Below are 20,859 nucleotides of genomic sequence, written 5' to 3' on the forward strand. Positions count from 1 at the left end.
ATCAATCCCATGTTAATAAACCCCAACTTTAAAGGAACTAGAAGGTTTTATCTGGAGAAAATTTGGTAGGGGGAATATAGTTTGACTTACATAGACTTGTCCTTTAAACAATAAATAAAAATTCAGAGAAGAAATTGCAGAGAGGCAACAGGATTGATTTAAGGAAAATCTTTCAAACTGCCCAAAAGAGGAATTGACTTTCCCAAGAGAAGGTTTCCCCTTCTTTGAAAGGCTTTAACAAGAATACTCTTTGACCATTTACTGGGAATGTTGAGTTCTTTTTCAGTTATGAATTAAGCTGCATAGTCAGTAATGTCCCCTTCCATCTGTGATACTTTAGATTCTGTGATCTCTGTTACTCATATATATATATCTCAGGATAATTTCACCTCTTTTCTTGCATAGATCTTTCAACCATAAATATGAGAAAATGAATATTTATGGTTGAAAGATCTATTTTGTCAAATATTTTCTGTTGTACCAGAATAATTCAATTTACTTTTACACATTTTAGTTTTTTTGAGGGGAGGGAAGAGGAAGAAAATGGGTACAAAATTTAAATAATTTCACTGATATAGTTTCAAAAATGCTTCTTTTGAAAATGTTTTTTTGTGGTTGTCAACAAATAGAGGCTTATTTTATCAGCTGTAACTTGAATATATATTGTTCTAGTTTTCAGATTATGTTGAAATGTGATTTGGAAAAGGACAGTGACACAATCCAGAGAAAAGAGAATCTTTAATGACTTATCACTAAGTATTAAGCATATAACATTTGCTCAGATGAGCTATTTTTGACAGTAAAAGAAATATAAAGTATTATGGTATTTGGGAATGTTTTAATATAACACATAATAGCCATTCAATTAAGTCCCCCCCTAGTTTTTTCTGTCTGCTTTTTAGATATTCAATTATGTCTTAGTAGTTTTTCCATCTCCTTATAAATTACAATTTTCCAAATTGTCATCCATTTGAATTTTTCTTTCAGTTGAATTTTCACATAATGGAATAAACACTGGATTTCAAAGTACCTGATTTCAGATCCTTTTTCACTTACCTGTGTGACCTAGGACAAGTTAGTTACCCCCTCTGAGCCTCAGTTTTCTCATTTACAAATTGAAGTTTGAATAGAACTTGTCTAAATCTATGATCCTATAATTTTTGATTCATGAAGGATTAAAGAAATTACTTTTTAGCATAAGTGTTAAATCATTTATATCACTAGTGGGAATAATATCTTGTTTAGAGGTGATAATGGATAAATAATCTCAACAGTCATAAATGCAAATTTGGGTCTATGTAATTACAAATTTTAATGTGCTAGTTTTAATATTTGACATACTGTTTCATATCAAAGCAATTCATATTTTTATGGAATGTCTTGAAATAATTTTTAATGGGAGATAGTCTGATAATTATATGTAACACATATGCATTTGTTAAGTGTTTAGAAGTGAGAGTGCAAATCTAGTTTTTAGCATTCCTGGATAATTTTACATGATAATTTAGATTAGTCAATTTCTAAAGATTGGTTATTCTGAAAATGTTTTATTTTATTTGTGCTGTATTTTTTGTATTCTTTCCTTTCCTGGAGTTTCTCATCTTAAATTGTTTGATATCTTAAATCTAAATTATATGTATAACAATTTGAATAATTTAATCAAAGTTATTAAGAAGCTTAGATATTTTTCAATCTCCAAGTCTTTTGTAATGCTTTATAATTTACTATTGCTTCCCAAATGATCTTTTAAACGTATTTTCATGGTAAAAAAAGGGGATTTAAGACTTCTTTTATAAAACTGTTATGATGCCTTTTAATGAAATGAGACCACTTCTGAATTCATTGTATTATTTTTTAACAGCTTTTTAAAATGACATGCTATTTAATAGTGTTTTAGGAAGCAAGTTGGAAATAAATTCCTAATGTTTTTTCAGAAATAATGACTCGGGGGCGGGTAGATGGCACAGTGGTTAGAGCACTGGCCTTGGAGTCAGGAGTACCTGAGTTCAAATCCAGCCTCAGACACTTAATAATTACCTAGCTGTGTGGCCTTGGGCAAGCCACTTAACACCATTGCCTTGTGAAAGAAAGGAAGGAAGGAAGACAGACAGAAAGACAGAAAGACAGACAGACTCAGAACTTAGATAAGACTAGAATATTTTCTAATTGTTCAAGTTTAAGAAAGTCTTCCTCATAATTAAAATAAGTATAATTTCTTTTTCTTATGAGAAAATTCATGATGCTGGTGAAAATCTTGAAAACATTGATAAATTGTTATAAGGCAAACAACAGCTTTCCTTGAGTGATCTACACATATATTAAGGAAATCCTTGATCAGAGATGATGAGAAGGGAATTTCCAACCTTTTTCAAAGACTTCTCTGTTCCTCACAGACATTTGCCTGAAAGATGCTATATTCCTACAAGATATATTCAGGATTAAAATAGTGAAAATTATAATTACAAATTTAATTCATATCATTCAGATTACCAAAGATTTTCTTCACTGAATTTATTAAAAATCATAATGGGGTATGTGGATGTTGAATTAAGAGGGCATAAAGATTATGAATCAAAATGAGAAATCTGAGGAAAGTAGTTTGGTGGTTTTTAAAATACTTTTATAAATTACCTTAATAGACATTGACTATCTTTCAAACTATTTGAAACTTGTCAAAAAACAGAGAAACAGGTTAATGGAATGAAGGAATGAAGGAATGAAATGGCAGTATCTTATATTCCATCAAATACATAAAAAGTTTAGTGTTTGATAAATTGTTGAATAAGGATTAAGGAAAAGAGGATTTGAACAATTTTTTTAGGAATAAACAAATTAATATTATCTAAGATGTTCAGCCTCAATCAAAGAAATTGAGTAGAGGGATTCATTAAAGTTGCACTTTTGAGGGCAGCTAGGTGGTGCAGTGAATAGAGCACCAGCTTGGAGTCAGGAGTACAGGGTTCAAATCCGACCTCAGACACTTAATAATTACCTAGCTGTGTGGCCTTGGGCAAGCCACTTAACCCCATTGCCTTGAAAAAAATCTTAAAAGAAAAAGTTACGCCTCTGAGGTATTAATGACTAGGCCTCAAATTGAGGGAAATAAAAGTAGTTGAAACAGGTTAGTATAGAAATAGATTCAGTCATTCATTGATGATGGAGTTAAGAACTAATAAGATAGGATCTTTTTGGAAAGTAATCTTGTAGTATAATTCCATTGTTAGGAAAATACTTAGTGTGCTACTAAAAAAGAAGATAAAAATCTATTTTTTTGAGGGGGTTAGAAAAAAAGGAGAAAACAGCCTAAATGATTAGTCATTTAAATTATTTAATGGAATAGAATTATAGTGCAGTAAAGACTTATTGGAGGAAAAGAGAAAGATACTTAAGTAATAATGCAAAGTGAAAAAACTGAACTAGAGGAAAAGTGTACATTAATGGATTCCATGTAAGAGAGATGCTGAAGAAGACTGAATGGACCAGGAATGGTGGTGGAAACTTGGAATTAGTATCTAGAATTATGACATTAAATTTATTTAAATAGTTGTATTGATATTTGCTAATTTTTTAACAAAGAATAACTTGAGTTTTCATTTTATATCTCTTTATTTATATAGACTATTGGATTTGGTCGTTCGTCCTATTCCTCAGCACTCTCCTAATTTAGAATATAATAAGCTCACTCCAGCAAGAGCTGTGGCATACATAGAATCTAATTCAATGCCATCAACATCGCAATTAACAGGGTTACCCGAGAACATTCCAAGAGCAACTGAATTAAATTTGCTTGAAACTCCTCTTGTGGTGAAGGTGAGTTGAAAACTACATATTTAACGCTGCATCTTGAAAGTCCACCAAAAGAAAAGTAAAAAATCCTGCTCCTTCAAATGCTAGATCAGATTGTAAATACTTCACAATTATATCAATGGTTCATTCAAATGTTTCTTAAGATCAGATGTGCAAAGCACTGACCCTGCTTTTTAGGAAGTATGCTTTTCAGTAATGTGAATTGGGATACAGATTTGGGGGAAGGATTCTTAACCTTTTTTTTTTTTTTTGCAAGGCAATGGGGTTAAGTGATTTGCCCAAAGGCACACAGCAAGATAATTATTATGTGTCTAAGGTCAGATTTGAACTTAGGTCCCTCTGACTTCAGGGCCAGTGCTCTATCCACTGTGCCATCTAGCTGTGCCATCTTAAGTGACCCTACACCACTGTTTGAGGAAGAAAGGGTATTTACTTTAATGGTAGATATAGGAAGTCCATACTTATGCAAGTGTTTGAAAAAATGGGCAGAGTAAGATCAAGTCATAGTGAGAAAAAGAGAAATCAAGTATAGAATAAATGAGGGAAATATGGGTTCTTGGCCATGTTCCAAATATTTGAAATTGCTAAGTAAGTGAAAAATTGAGGATTTTCTCAGCAAAACCTGGAAAGACTGAAAAGAGCTAATACAAAGTGAAATCTTCCGTGTACAAAATAATAGTATTAGAGGATCAGCTGTGAATGGCTTAACTTATCTCAAATGACCCAAGATAACTCTGAAGGACTTCCCCCCCCCCCCTTTTTTTTGGCTTTTGCAAGACAGTGGCCTTTAGTGACTTGCCCAAAGTGTCACAGCTAAGTAATTATTATTAACTGTCTGACTTTGGATTTGAGCTCAGTTCCATCTGACTCCTGGGTCAGTGCTCCAGCCACTGCACCATCTAACTGCCCCAATCTAAAGGTCTTTTTTTATTTTAGAAAGATTTTATTTATTTAAAATTTTACAATTTTTTTCTCCCCTAATCTTGTTTCCTCCCCATCCCCCACAGAAGGCAGTTTGTTGGTCTTTACCTAGTGGTATGCACTGATATAAGTTGAATGTGATGAGAGAGAAATCATATCCCTAAGGAAGAAACATCAAGTATGAGATATAGCAGAATTACATAATAAGATAACTTTTTTAAAAAATGAAAAGTAATAGTCTTTGGTCTTTGTTCAAATTCCATAATTCTTTCTCAGGATACAGCATTCTCCATGACAGATATCCCAAAATTGTTCCTGATTGTGCCCTGTTGATATGGCAAGTCCATTAATGTTGATCATCACTCCCATGTTGCTGTTAGGGTGTACATTGTTCTTCTGTTTCTGCTCATCTTGCTCAGCATCATTTCATGCAAATCCTTCCAAGCTTCCCTGAATTTCCATCCCTTCTGGTTTCTAATAGAACAATATTGTTCTATCACATCCATATACCAGTTTATTAAGCCACTCGCCAGTTGATGGACATTCACTCAGTTTCCAATTCCTTGCCACCACAGAGTTGCTATGAATATTTTTGTACAGGTAATGTTAATCTGAAGGACTTCTGATGAAGAATGATATTTAGACCTAGAGAAAGAGTTGAAAATTTTCAGAAATCAATGTGAAGCATACTTTAAAAAAAAAACAACTTTAGGGCCGGCTAGGTGGCATAATAGATAAAGCACTGGCCTTGCAGTCAGGAGTACCTGGGTTCAAATCCGGTCTCAGACACTTAATAATTACCTAGCTGTGTGTCCTTGAGCAAGCTACTTAACCCCATTTGCCTTGCAAAAACCTAAAAAAACAACTTTATTATTTTTTTTTGAAGATTCTGGGGGGGAGGAGTCTGTTCACTTTCACAATGTGACAGTTATGAAAATGTTTTACTTGATTATACATTAATAACCTATCAAATTGTTCCAAGTGTTCAAAGCGGGACCAGGTTCTATTTTGTTGATTGAGAGAAGACCCCAGTGCGCATTTGTATTATACTGCTGGGAGGGAAAGTAATGAAAGCCTGGAAATATCCATTTTGGACCAAGTTGTATAAGCCTTAATAGTCAAATGAAATTTTATCCTACAGGCAATAAATAGGAAGCTGCTGGGGTTCCTTGAGTTAGAGAGTCATGTGGTCAGATCTTTTCTTATGTAAAATTCTTTTGCTGTGTTTAAGGTGGTCTGGAAGGCTAAGTGTATTGAAGAAAGAACTGAATTTAAATGGTAGCTATGTAGGTAGATGTTGTAGAGATTGAATTGGCAAAGTTTGACAAACTGGTTGAATATGTTGGCTTGGCTAAGGAAGAATCATAATTAATGCCATTCCAAAATAATGACAGAGCTACAGAGAATACCATCAGTATCCAGAGAAAGAATTTTGAAGTTTGAACAAAGACTAATTTAAAAAACATTATCTTATTGTGTAATTTTGCTATTTCTTATACTTTATTTTTCTTAAGGATATGATTCTCTCTCATCACATTCAACTTAGATGGATCAATGTGTCAATGTATACCATGGAAACAATGTAAAGACTAACAGACTGCCTTCTGGGGGGGGGGGAGCAAGATGGGGGGGAATTATAAAATACAAAATAAATAAAATCTTTCTTTGATTAAAAAATAATGACAAGAGTTGTGAATATGAGAGCCTGGAAATATGGTGCCTTAGAAATTGGAAAAGCAACTAGATTAAGCATTAAATACCTATTCTATTGTACTCACTATATTTAGACTACTTCCCCCCCCAAAAAAAAACCTATTATTTATTTTTTCCATCTATGTGCAATGGTAGTTTTCAGTTGGGTTTTTTTTTTTTGTTCAGTTTTGAGTTTTACATTTTTCCTCTCCTAGTCCCCTGACAGAAAACAGTCTAATATAGGCCCTTATATGTACAGCCATGCTAAACATAGATCCATATTAATCTTGTAAAGAAGAAACAAATGAACAAGAAAAACCAATGCCTAAGACAACCTTAAAAAATTCAAGATAGTAACTTTGGTCTGCATTTAAACTCCACCATCCCTTCTCTGAATATGGGTGATATTTTCTTTTTTGTTTGTTTTTGTTTGTTTTTGTTTTTGTTTTTTTACAAGGCCAATGGGGTTAAGTGACTTGCCCAAGGTCACACAACTAGGCAATATATGTCTGAGGCTGAATTTGAACTCAGGTCCTCCTGACTCTAGAGCTGGTGCTCTATCCACTGTACCACCTAGCTGCCCTGACTGATTGTTCAATGGAAACTTTTTTAACTCAAATTTTTGTTTGAATTCAAACAAACTACCTTCAAATTAAATGTATTTCACATGTACTTATGGAAATCAATATTTTCAGTGGACTCCAACAGTAAAATTCTATTCATTTCTTTTTTATAGAGAGCTAAAGCTTTGACCACATCTCTTTCTGTTGTTGGATTTCCTGAGTTTACTCCTCATTCCATCCTAAGATCAAGTCTTCGTACAACACCTTTAGCATCTCCTTCTGGGTCACCTGGAAGATCTGTTACCCCTCCCCCTCGTGCAAAAGAAACTAGGATCTCCTTCATGGAAGAAGATGTAGCTACAAAATGGAATACAGAAGTAAGTGTGGTAGTGATAATTATAATTTTATGTTCATTTAATGAATTGTATTTTATATATTTTCCTTACAACTGTAAGTAATTAAAGTGAAATATTATTATGACTTTATAGTTGAAGAATATGATGCTTAGAAGTTTTAATAATATGTCATAATATTACAGCTTAAATAACAAAATATAGTTTACTTTAGAATTCCAGGCACACTCAGAATCATTTTCTTTTTCACTTACTGCTGTTCCTCACATTCCTAATACAATATTGAATAATATTGGTGATAATGGGCATCTTATCTTATTGGGAAAGTTTCTAGCTTATCCCCATGACATATCATGCTTATTGTTTTAGGTAAATGCATTTTAAGGAAAAATCCATTTAAACTTATGCTTTCAAGAGTTGTTTTTTTTTAATAGGAATGAGTATTGTATTTGGTCAAAAACTTTTTCTACATCTAATGATAGGGTCATAATCATTTTTGGGTTTTTTTATTGATAAAAATCAATTATCTTAATTGGTGCAGTGTATAGAACACTGAACATGAAGTCAGGAGGAACTAAGTTCAAATTTAGCCCAAGACACTTGAAGCTTAAGTAGCTGTGATCTTGGGCAATTCACTTAGCCCCATTGTCTGTCCATCCCCCATCGTCCTCTCCCCCCCCCCCCCCCCCCCCCCCCCCCCCCCCCCCCCCGACACACACACATACATTAAACAGTAGCTAGGTAGCCCAATAGATTGAGCACTGACCTTAGACTCAAAATTATAGGAGTTTGAATCTGACCTCAGACATTTGACTCTTACAAGCTGTGTGACCTTGGGCAAATCACTTAACCCTGTCTGCCTCACATCCAGGGTCATCCATCTCCAGTCATCCTGATTATTCCTATCTGACCACTAAACCCAGATGGTTCAGGAGAAGAAAATGAAGCCCCTCATTCCAATACAGTTCACATGTTTATCATGGCAGCACCTCTCTGTTGTGATGAAATTTTTTTTTTAGGTTTTTTCAAGGCAAATGGGGTTAAGTGGCTTGCCCAAGGCCACACAGCTAGGCAATTATCAAGGGTCTGAGGCCCGTTTTAATATTGAACAAACCCTGTCTTCTGTTTATAAATCCCACCTGGTCAGAACATTTAATCTTTGTGATTTACTAGAGTAGTTTTGTAGCTAGTGTTTTATTCAGGATTCTTGTATCAATATTAATTAGTGAAATTGGTCAATAATTTTCTTTTTCTTCCTGGATTTGGATATTAAAAACCGTATAATATTCATAAAAGTAGTTTAGCATAGGACTTGTTTCTGGGCTGTGCTTCTAGGAGGATGATAAATGACTGCGTTTGGTTCATTTTTATGTTAATAGAGAAAAGGATTGCTATTAATTTCACATAAATCACATGCTTTTGCATGACAATATATTAAGAATAGGAATTAGACTTTTGATATTTCATTGACATAGGTAATTCTCAGGTGTTGGTTGTTCTTCCTCTTGCTATTCTTTTCAGAGCTATCCCATGTAACACATAATATTTTACAAAAATATTTTATGAATTTATTTTGTCAATATAACCAACCAATACATCAGAAAGCCTGAAAACATGGATTATGTCATACTCATGGACTCCTCCACCTTTGTGATGGGTTCAGAATGTCTTTTCCTATTTCTTTTGAGCCATACTTGTTCTTTATAATTTTGGAACATTCACTTTTGGGGGGGGTCCTGTTTTTATTATTATAATCATTGTTTATATAACTTTCTGTTTCACTGTGCAGCACTGCATGTGATTTTCTATCCTCTGCATATTCATCATGTTATTTCCTACAACACAATGGTATTGCGTTACATTTTTTAACAATTCCCCAGTTGTTGGGGGTGGCTAGGTTGTGCAGTGGATAGAGCACTGACCCTGGAGTCAGGAGTACCTGAGTTCAAATCCAGCCTTAGACACAGACCTAGCTGTGTGGCCTTGGGCAAGCCACTTAACCCCATTGCCTTGCAAAAAAAAAACAACTAAAAAAAACTAACAATTCCCCAGTTGATGCATATGCACTTTATTTCTAATTCTTTGCTGTCATAAAAAGTGCTTCTCTAAATAATTTTATATATATATATATATATATATATATATATATATATATATAGTAACTTCTTATCAGTGACTTCCTTGTTTAAGGGCTAGTGCTGGAATCTTTGGGTCATAGGTTACAGACATCTTAGTTACTTAGAGGATTAAAGTTTCTTATTGAATGCATTATTTTAAAGTACTTATTAATAGTCTTAAATTTTCCCCATACTCCCTTTTCCTCCAAAAACAGCAGCAGTCACTATAGAGTTCCTTACAAAGTACTCTGTATCTTCTCTCTATACATCTATGAAATTAATTATTAGTTTACCTTGATGTTGTAGAATAAATAATTCTCCCCAAAACTCTTTGAGTGTTTATCTTTCTAAATTATAGACCTGTAATTTCTAACCTCATCAATAGATAGTTTGCATTGTAGGATGATTTGAAGAATACTGTAAAGCCTATCCATCCAAAAACATCTCACTTTTTGAAATATTGCAATATTAAAATTACTGTTTTTGTCTTTATAAGTCATTGCTTCTTTAGTGGTCTATAAATGTAAATGAAACTATATTACATGGGGGATAAGTTTCAAGGTAAGTAGATTTTGAGAAGACAAAGGTAGGAACAGTACTATATATGGGTTATTTACCAAAAAAGGGCCTACTTTGAGGGAAACACCAGGTTACTATGGGTATCCAGATGTAGCCATAACTATCAAACTATTTTATCTAGTATTGATTTTGATTGTAAATCATTTTTACTTAAATTTAATTCCTTTTAAAAAAAATTTTTTTTTAATTTAAAAGGTTGCAGAAGACAGTAAGGCAAAATTATTTGTCCCCTCACCTTTGCACAAATGTGGAGTTCATTCCGATAATGTTTGGCTGAAGAACAAAAATAAGACTTCATCTTGTGTCCCTTGTGGCCAAAAAGAGGAACATGAAGAGACACTTGAATTAACAAAGAATTCACCATTAGAAAACACAGAGAAATTAGAAGTGACTAAAGAGAACAGCAATACTCCTTCTAAATCGTCCCAAGCTACCTTGGAATATAAGACTGTTCCATTGTCAGATAATATTGAAGAAGAAGATGATGTTATTTTCATTTTTTCCAAGCCAGCAAACACTTCTGCTGATTTAACTGGTAATTTACAAGTGCAAAAGGAGGATGAGAAAGAAGATATTGAGCCAAAAGTAGCTTCAGAAGAGCGAATTGGTATGTTTTTGAGTTTCCTAATTTAGTATTTGATTTTTATAAGTTTTTGTATATTACTTAAGTTTATATAATCGAATTTTAGTGTTAACTTCTCTATATAATATGGAAATCATGAAATGCTTGCCCATTAAACTTAATTTCTAAGTTTGTCAATCATTAATGTAATATTTGGGGAATTTTTTAATCTTCACATTTTTTAATCTTTACATTTCTAAGCAAGAGGAACAATTGAGTGATGCTTATTACCACAAGACTTGCATATAATACAACTTGGTACTTATTAGATCTCAATTCTAACAAGCCTGATTATTTGACTTCTTGACCTTACTAGTAGATTAAAAGCAGCAAATTATAAATGAATAAGGAACATTGGAAGTTGCAAAAAATAACTTTTATTACCTAAAGCAAAGGAAAAGATAGAAAAACAATGAACAGGAAAATCACTTAAAAATTAAAAGTCCTCTGCACTTTAACCATAGTAAGTGACTAGAAAAATTAAATTCAGTGTTCATTTTCTTTTTTTAAATTAGACAGTAAAATATATAATATTTTAGAAAGACTATCCTTTTCTTTAAAAAAAGGACTCTGAAAATAAAATGATTTTCAGTGTCTAGAAAATGTCAGTAGGTGACTTAAGTGTAAAGGCATTGTTATAACTAAATTAAAATTTTTCTTTTTGATTTAATAAAATGAAAAAAAAGTTGTTCCTGGAAAATTATATTTCTTATCCTGATGATGATGATGATGATGATGATGTTTGTCCTTCATTTTCGATGATGACCAGAATGCCTTGCTAAGCACATGATTTAAATTGGAGTGAGTGGGTTGCTATATTAAGTCACAAGCCTTATATTGGCTGGATATGAATCAGAAAGACTGGAGATGGCCCTCATTGTGGAGCAGTCATGGCTGAGTGACTTGTCCAAGGTCGTGCAGCTATTAAGTCTCTGAGGCTGGATTCAAATTCTAGTCCTCCTTACTCCAAGGCCAGTGCTCTATCCATTGTACCATCTAACTTAATTGATTCATCTTACAAATGTGGAAACTAAAGTCCAAAAGATTAAATGATTTGATCAAAGTTTCAGCTTTCTAGTAATAGAAGCAGGATTATAACAAAAGCTTTCTAATTTATGATCCATAGCTCTGTGATGATATCATATTGTCTCTGAAGAAAATGAAATTTAAACTTTTAGTATAAAATAATTAGGGAGATATGTTAACTCTTAGCCATTTGTAACTTACAGATGTTTTGCAAGAGGATGAAAACAAGTTGACCTCAGTTTCAATAGCTGGAATTTCAGAATTAAATCACCCAAACTCTGTTCAAGTTTCTGAACCTTCACCTTGTGCCTTATTAGACCAAGAAAGGTAAGTTTTCTTTGAAGGAAAATTAATAGAAAACATGTCAACAACAAATTTAAAATGATGTTTTTAAGATGATAAACATAAAAGATTGCTCTCAAATAGTACTTGCTTACATTATGCTTTATTTAGATCTTTGAAGTCTTCATTTTAATAATAGTGAATTTTCTCTTAAATGGCTAAATTTTTGATATAATTAATTAGCTGGTTAAAAAGCTTTCTTTCTGAAAGCAATTCATAGTCTTTTCATTTCTTATGTCTCTTCTGTTATATACTAAGAAGAATTCTGATTCAGTACTGCTAGATCTACAATTTAGAGTAGAATGTAGCACCAAATAGTATATCAGTAAAGAAGCCATGATCAGATTTGCCCAACATATACAAAATTTAGCTCCAGTATTACTCCCGAGACTGGACACTATATCATTTGACTGTGGCTCCCAATATATCATTCTGTACTATATAGTATACTTAGAACATAGCATAGTACAAAGATAGCTGACCTGATCCAATAGATTTGGGATATTAAAAGGATGTTTTTAATGTGTCCTGTTTTATATCAGAATTCTATTTTGTTCTTCAGTGTCTATAGGTTTAATAGAATATAGTTGAAAAGAGAGAAGGATGAGCAAAGAGAAAAATGTGACTTTATTTTTCCTTTGAATAAAATGCATGGTAGCTAGATATATCTACTCTTCTTTTATACTTATTGACTTCACATATGTATTTTTAATTCCCTGTAGTCCTTCAGTGATCTAGGCCTCCAAAATTATTCCATCTTCTTTCCAAATTAAAATTTTTTTCTTTGTTTCAATTAAATGTTGGAACAGTTCTCTATTTCGAGTAGTATGGTTTGAATAAATATAAATTTATCCAGCTCTAGAGAGGATCTTTTATTCTCTTATCTGTAATTGATAGCTTGTATGGGGAAGTGTTTTTGATTTTGGGACTGGATACATTAGAGTATACTGTTTGCCTTTTCCTGGAACTCACCTGATTGTCTCCTCCCCATTTCCTCAGGGAACAAACTATCTAGAATTTGCATTCTTTTCACATATGGGGAGGAAGGAAATGCAAGATTTATTAGCTGCTCTATAAAAAAAAGAGAAATTTTAAAACAATAGGTATGCATTGGAGTAACTAGGGAAGGCTTTGTAGAAGAGGTGGGATCTAAAGCTGTTACTTAAAATCAAAAATATACATTACAGTTAACAGCACAAAATTATAAAATTGTCTTATTGTTTAGTATTGGAATTTTTTATTGAATTGAGTGACTCATTAATTTAGATGATTTCAAAATCTTTTTTAAAAAATTAGTGAAAGAAAAAGAGCAAATATTTATGAAGCCTGATTATTTAATAAAAATATATTTTCATAACATCTATGACAGTATAAAACTTTATGTGATAGTAAAATAGCCTATATCCAAGCTAAATCATTTATCTAACACATTAAAATTCATTGTGTGATTTCCTTTGCTTATACACTAATTCAGAAATCATCTGTGGCAGTTACTTTTATCAATCAGTAGATTCAGTTCTTAATATAAATATGAAGGCTCTGTGATGCAATTGTGAAGAATATGGGAATTTATTTTTCCTAGGTAGATCAGCAATCAATTATGACTTAATAAATGTAAATGTGTGTTCTCTTTTTTGAGACACAGTTAGCTGATTAGATTAACACATTTAGTAAACCAGAGACAATTTTTGAACTCAAATATTACTGATGCCAGCACCATCATTCTGTCTAAACTTTGTTCAATCATTTCAGTTTTGTATGATTCATTATGACCCTATTTGAAGTTATTGTGGCAGAGATATTGAAATGGTTTGCCATTTCCTTCTCTTGCTTATTTTACAAATGAGAAAACCAAGTCAAACAGGGTTAAATGATTTTTCCAACATCACACAGTGAGTGTCTTAAGCCAGATTTGAACTCAAGATGAGTCTTCCTGACTTCAGATTCAGAACTAAGCTCCACTTAGCTGCCCTATCCAAACTTACTGAGTCTAATTCTCAAATTAGCTTCCATTGCCTAAGCTCTCCCTAGTAAAGGAACAAAGGAGGCAGGACAAAAGAGATAGTTGTAGTGGGAAAAGTGGATTAGAACTAGGAGACTTACTATTCAAATCCCATCTCTGTCTACTATAAGTTTGACCATAGCCAAGTCAGTACACCTCCCTTGGACTAAATCTTCTTATCTTTAGCTTAGACTAGTTGGGATTCTGATGTCCTTTATTCAGCTCTAAATCTGTGATTATATGATCATCAAAAGAACTCTGCCCCCAACCTATACCAGGCCTTGATCATCTTATTTTTGATAACCACCTTGTTGATGATTAATTCAAATCCATCCCAGGAGAATACTGTATTACTATTCTTAAAATACTGTGTTTATTATGCATTTTGACTTATCAGGCAATGTCATGTATAGACATTAATAGTGAGACACATAAGTAAAAAAAATCATATAATAAATGCTATAGAAATTATCTAGACGGGATGAATCAGCACAGGAGACAAATAGGTATGAAGTGTGAATAGATCTAGAAGACATTCTAGATAGACTATGGTATACTTTTACCAAAGACCAAAAGACATGGGAATAAGCAGATTAAAGATATTGCCTAACCAGGCTAAAGTTGATGGGAGAGAAGGATACATAGTATTTAAGCAGCTGAGAGTTGTGAATATTTATCTGATAAGTCAAAATGCATAATAAACACAGTATTTTAAGAATATTCTCCTGAGATGTATTTGAATTAATTCCAGATCATCAACAAGGTGGTTATCGAAATAAGATGACCAAGGCCTCGTATAGGTTGGGAGCAAATACTGCTACTTTATTACTGAAGTGATAAAGTTGCCAAGGTTCAGTGACTTTTCCAAAGTTGTTAATTGATAGAACTGAAACTCAGATTCAGCTCTTATAGCTCTAAGATCACACTACTGATTTTTTTTTCTGCTATACTATGTTTACCCCTCACAGTGTTTAGAGGATCAAAGATTTAGCTTTTATTTTAAAAGCCACACAGGTAGTAATAGAGCTCTAAATTCTGTATCTAGGCCCTAATGACTTAACTCAAAACCTTTTCCCCTGTCAACAGGGACCATGTATTAATCCTCTTCCCCCTTCCCACAATGCCTTGTGCAAGGGGTTGAGCAAACATTGGATGAATCTATTTGTAAATTGACCATGGATATGTAGGATTGACTAAATACATAACATAGTTTAATTCAGTACCTTAATTCATATCTTTTTTATAATATTCAGTAATGGTATTTTAAAATTTACTTACCTTTTATTATTCTAGATCTATTGGATATGTTGTTTTACTTGAAAATACAGGCACAACTTCTGATGTAACTGTAATTAGTAAGCATTTAGTGAAGTAAAAGAAAACAAGAGCAAGTGAAAATGTTGTAGAGAGGTGTATATTCCCCCTGCAATTTATATAACTTTAATTGAAATTGTTATTTTTGTCTTTTGCATTCAGTTTATTTGTAAAATGAAGGTGTTGATTTGATTTCTTAAAACTTTCTTTCAGCCTGACTTGCTTTGATTGTTTCTTTTTTTAATCATAAACATAATATGCAATCAACAAAAATGATGTAAATCCATAAACTCATGCAATGTGTTGAACATTTTAACACAGTAGAACTATGATTCTGTTTCAGAAAGGAAATCTTTACCCAGGAACCCAAGTTGACACTTTTGGATGAAAAGCCGTTATCTGATGAAATATGTACTCCTGCTGTTGGAATAACAGGAACAAATAATGAAAGTATGTTTTGTGCAATTTATAATACTCTAAAAATTTAGTCATATTTTCTAGTATTGCTGGAAATACAGATTTTATTTTTTCTTGGAATGGGAAGCAAGAGGAGAATGGGAAATAATGGTACCTGGATTCTACTATTTTTTTTTTCCTCCTTTTCCATCAGTTCTCTTTAGTTGCAGGATGGCAAGAGTGAAAAAGACTCTAGCACTTTAAAGGTGTTGTGGGTATTTTTTTTTCTGCTTTCACAATATTAGCCATTAGCATTTGGTAACACTTTTGACTTGGGTACCTGTGGGCATTGCTGCTGCAGGAGCTCATTAATTCATAGTTTGAAAAACTACCTGTTCTGCTGATCTCAAATGAGGCCATGACAATTATTCCATTCTTTGTTTACTTTGTGATTTATGGCTGTATGAATTTTTTAAAAATATAGGAACCTGACGTCATCTCTGTTATGAGAGTGTGAAATGTAATTTTAGGACAGAAATTTAGCAAGTTGGTACTGAGTACCAGTAGAAGGACTAAGAAATACATAGTGCCTTTCAGCAGCAGCAATTCGGCAGAAAAAGAAGAAATTAAGAATTAAAAAAAAAAAGTTATGGAGTTGAGAACTGATAAGGTACCACTAATGTTTTTATAAATTTGGGATAAAAGACTATATTTTTTTTCTTAATCTACCCAGTTGGATGCTTTCTTCCATAAGAAAATAATTTAGTTTTCTTTTTGGCCCAGAAAAAATAGTCTAGTGTAAACCTTGAATTATATTAAACTATTTAAACCACTTGCCCAAAAGTAACCTGTTGAATGAACTTTCAGACTGTTTAAGGATCAGGCATAGTTGGGTTCTTTAGTCCACTAGTCATAGTATTATTTCAATCAAGAAAGAAAGGTATTGTATTTTAATCAAAAGTGATAGGTGAACAAAAATGCAGAATGTGGTTCAGTTTGTTATTTTCTTTAGGTAGAAATTCCTGTCTTGTCAGTGATAGAAAATAGGTGATAAATTATTTTATTATTACATTTTATTTTATTATTATAGAATTTATGTACTAATATGCTTGTTCATTATATAATATTTTAGTAATAAGTTGAAAAACCAAATAAATCTGGACTTATGTGGAGTAAATTTTTCTACTACTTGCTTTCTCTAATTTCAAATTCATCAGATTAACAATTAATGCTTATCACTTTCTTTCAGCAGTAGTGAGTGTTCTGCATGTCAGTGAAAGTTCTGTGCCTGTTACTTCTGAAACTCTTACAACCGATACCTCTGAAGATAGACTTAAACAAGAAATAGCCTTAGAGTTAAAGGAAGCTTGTGAAATGGAAGTTGATGCACCAGAAGAAAATGCTAATTTACCAGAAGAAAAACCATCAGTTTCTGACAGTTCTGAATCTCAAGAAATTCATGTAAGAAAATGTTTCCCACATTTTGAACTATATGAGGTCAGTTAGATCTGTTCATTTTTTTCCAAAAATCTTAGTTTTGATAATTATTATATGCCATACTGATGGAGTGTAGTATATTTATTTTTATGTTTTGTCCATAAATCTTTTAAGCAAAATAATACTGGTTGAAAAATTTATACCACCATTTCCTTTAAGCCTATAATTTTATGAAAATTAAGAGGCTATATCTAAAAACAAATCATTATCTTAAGGTTTGAGTTAATATTTGAAGATTTTTATACATAATTTTAAGCAGACAACAGCTTCAGAAGAAAAGGATAAAGATTGATTTGTTCTTTGGCTAGTCATTTAATTGAGATAAGTTTAGAAGTAATTAGGCTAATGAAGCTGATTTTTTTAAACCAGATTTTTTTAATTCTACAAGATTTTAATCAGATATATTTGAACTTAACTTAAACTCACAAATTTTTCAGGGTATTTGTTTTGATTTTTTTAATTTGGAAACTTGTTTGTGATTTTTAGTTTTTAGAATTCTATACCAAGCCATTCTTTTGTCAGTGGCAGCACATTCCAAATGAAAATTTTTTTGCTTTTTATTCTGATAAAAGCAAATGCATAGTTTTTATAATGCATTTATACTGTTTTTGTTTTTATTGACTGGCTTGCTCCTTTTTGTGGTACCATGACTAGTCACATTTTACTTAGCAAAAAGAGAAATACCAGAATGCCTATTCCTTCAAGTTGGAATGTTAACAAAATTGTGGTAATGATCTGAATGGTAGAGAACTTATATTTCTAAGAATTGCAACTCTGTTAACTCTAACTGAATGTTTGGGAAATGGGAAACTAGCTATGTTCTCAGTGGTGGGTAATGATATTCTGCCTACTTGGTCAGGAGATCTCTATTGTTTCTACTTCCTCCTTTTTCTCCCCTTCCCTTACCAAAAGGTAATTGCAAGGACCATTCCTTCTTCCACCAAACCCTTACAAGAGAGGTATTCAACTTGAAAGCCTTAGGAATTTCATGGTTTATGCAGTCCCAGCCAAAGGGAAGAGGATTGAGGCTAGCCCAAGGGAACTTATGTAGGTGAACTCTTATTCAACCTTATGGGGATCATTCTATTTAGAAAGTGTGGATAGTTGTTAAGTTATATGGGGATTATTTAGAAACATTTTCTTTCCCCCACTGAGACCTCACACAATAATTATGTTCATGCTATATGTTTTAGGTGTGTATGTGTGTGGGTGTGTCTGTGTGTGTGGTTGGGTGTGTCTGTAGGTCTGTGTGATCTCTAACTAGACTGTAAGCTCCAAGAGAGCAGAGACCATGTCATATTTAGTTTTTGTATTTTTCCCTACATCTAGCTTAGTACTTTGGGCTTAATTTAAATATAGAATAAATAAATGAAATGAAGTGCTTTATTGCTTCCAAAATTTCTCTTCCTCCACCCTCTATCTTCTGCCCCCTCAAATAGAAATACTTCATTCTCTTCACAACATTTCAAAACTTAAAAAACCTAAACCTGTTTTAGGAAATAATGTGGCCTTTGTGCTTCAAATTTATTTCTGTCTAACTGCTGAAGCAGTATATTTCCTTCATAACTATTTTGATTGAAAATGCAGAATCCCATATTTTAGAATAATGATTATGTTTTTATAGGTATATCCATGTAAAACGTGTATATGTGTGTGTAATATATGTACATATTTACACATACATATATTCATGTATATGTATATTCTCATTGTCTCATTTGTGATTGATAAGTTAGGGTAAAACTCTGGAACCCTTGTTATGTTTTGAAATAAGTTCATTTATGGAAATGTTTCTTAATATATTTTATATTTTAATATATTTTAGATGATTGAACATGAAAGAGTTGAAGCCTTGTCATCAGGAGAAGATACTGGGACACTTTCACTGAATGAATTGTATCCTTCAAGAACTCTAAAACTTCAATATAACTTTGATACCATTGAGCAACAGTTCACTTGTGGTTTATCTGATAGCAAAGACTCTGCTCAATGTGACATGGCTGAAGTAGATGGTGAGCTTTTTGTGGCTCAGAGTAACTTTACCTTGATATTGGAAGGTGAAGAAGGAGAAGTTGAAACAGAAGATTGTGCCAAATCTGATGTGTCAGCTAAAATAACAGCTGAGAAAGAGAAAGATTATAATGATGACAGTAGTAAACACAGGCATATTAAAGATTTGACATCTATCAAAGTAAATGATCAGGAGCCCCAAAATGTTGTGGAGACATTACCATATGTGCCAGAACCAATTAAAGTAGCTATTGCGGAAAATTTACTCGATGTCATTAAAGACACAAGGAATAAAGAATTTACTTCAGACACAGTTGAACAAACTATCCTTGAAACTATGCCTTTAATAACTCAGAAGGTAATTCGTTCCACCAAGGCAGAGAAGGAAACAAACCTGGTAAGTTTAAATGATAGCCAAGACAATGATATGATACCTTCCAGAACAAGAACAAGAGGACAAAGCATCAAAAATGTAAAAGCTAGATCAACACCTGAGAAGTCCTCAGCTATTCTAAAACCTGAAATGTTAGAACTTTCTGCTACAAAGAGAACTACAAGGAAAACAAAAGAAAAATCTGAGATTTCTGAAAGTGCCTTTGCTGAAACTGAAGCAACCTCTCAGAAAGTTCCCCAGGATTCTGTTACTCCTAGAAGAGGAAGGAAAAAAAAAGTTAGTCTGGAGACATTAAAAGGTGCTATTGCCCAGGAATTGCAAGACTCCACAGCTTCACAGACAGAATTAAGGATGAAATCATCTCAACTTTCTGAATCATTAAATGAAGAAACTCCCCATAATAAAGAAGTTAAACTTCTTTCCACTACAAGAACTTTGAGAAAAACAAAAAAATCTGTAGAGGAGTCAGAAAGTAGTGAATTATTAAATGATCAGAACATTAAATTAGCAACCAGTCTTGGCAGAAGTAGGAGGAACTTGAGAAGCGTTAATATAATAGAGCTCTCTGAAAATGTTGGTCCTAATCAAGATAGTACATCCAGTGAAGAGAAGCAACCTGACCAACAGAGTGGAAGAAGCAAGAGAGAGAATAATAACTCAGTATCATCAGAACATTCTAAACTTGATTTATCTGAATTGACTTTTGAAACAGAATTCAAGACACCAGCTACACCTAAGAAACGTGGCAGACCAAGAAAAGTAAATCCATCAGAGAATAAAGAAATTCAGGAAGTTAGTACTCCTCTTACCCCAAGAAGATCTGCAAGAATCACACCATGTAAAACTGGTAATAATAATCTTGGGAAACTAACTTTAGAAAACAACCCTTTATCACTAGATGAAGGACTAACTACAACATTGAGCTCTAAGAGAAAGTTGACAAAAGTGACTGAAAATCAAAGGAGAAAAAATAAATGTCCTTCAGTATCAGAAGAAAGCACAGATGAAGAAATTATTCTCAAAGACTCCAAAAGCAAAGAAATATTGCATGCTGATAATACTCGTAATACAAGGACTAGATCCAGCAAGACTATTATTTTTCCCAACTTTTCTGACCCCCAAACTGAGTCTTTTTTATTTTCTTCACCTGTTTCAAAAGTTACAAGGAAGACAAGAGGTACACTTTTTTTTAATTTCAGACCAAAATAAATTCTAAAGTTTAAA

The 20,859-nt window shown here is 32.8% G+C and overlaps 1 protein-coding gene across 1 annotated transcript in view; it reads left to right on the forward strand.

The window, feature by feature from the left end:
* AHCTF1 (AT-hook containing transcription factor 1) overlaps positions 1-20,859 on the forward strand; it is a 111,602-nt gene that overhangs the window by 85,242 nt on the left and 5,501 nt on the right. Inside the window, exons 26-32 of the mRNA XM_074220911.1 lie at positions 3,618-3,810; positions 7,157-7,360; positions 10,228-10,639; positions 11,884-12,007; positions 15,682-15,788; positions 16,984-17,195; positions 19,057-20,812. Of these exons, the coding sequence (XP_074077012.1) occupies positions 3,618-3,810; positions 7,157-7,360; positions 10,228-10,639; positions 11,884-12,007; positions 15,682-15,788; positions 16,984-17,195; positions 19,057-20,812 (3,008 nt within the window). The remainder of the gene's footprint in view (positions 1-3,617; positions 3,811-7,156; positions 7,361-10,227; positions 10,640-11,883; positions 12,008-15,681; positions 15,789-16,983; positions 17,196-19,056; positions 20,813-20,859) is intronic.

The sequence above is a fragment of the Macrotis lagotis genome, chromosome 2 (genome assembly GCF_037893015.1).
Source record: "Macrotis lagotis isolate mMagLag1 chromosome 2, bilby.v1.9.chrom.fasta, whole genome shotgun sequence".
NCBI lineage: Eukaryota > Metazoa > Chordata > Mammalia > Peramelemorphia > Peramelidae > Macrotis > Macrotis lagotis.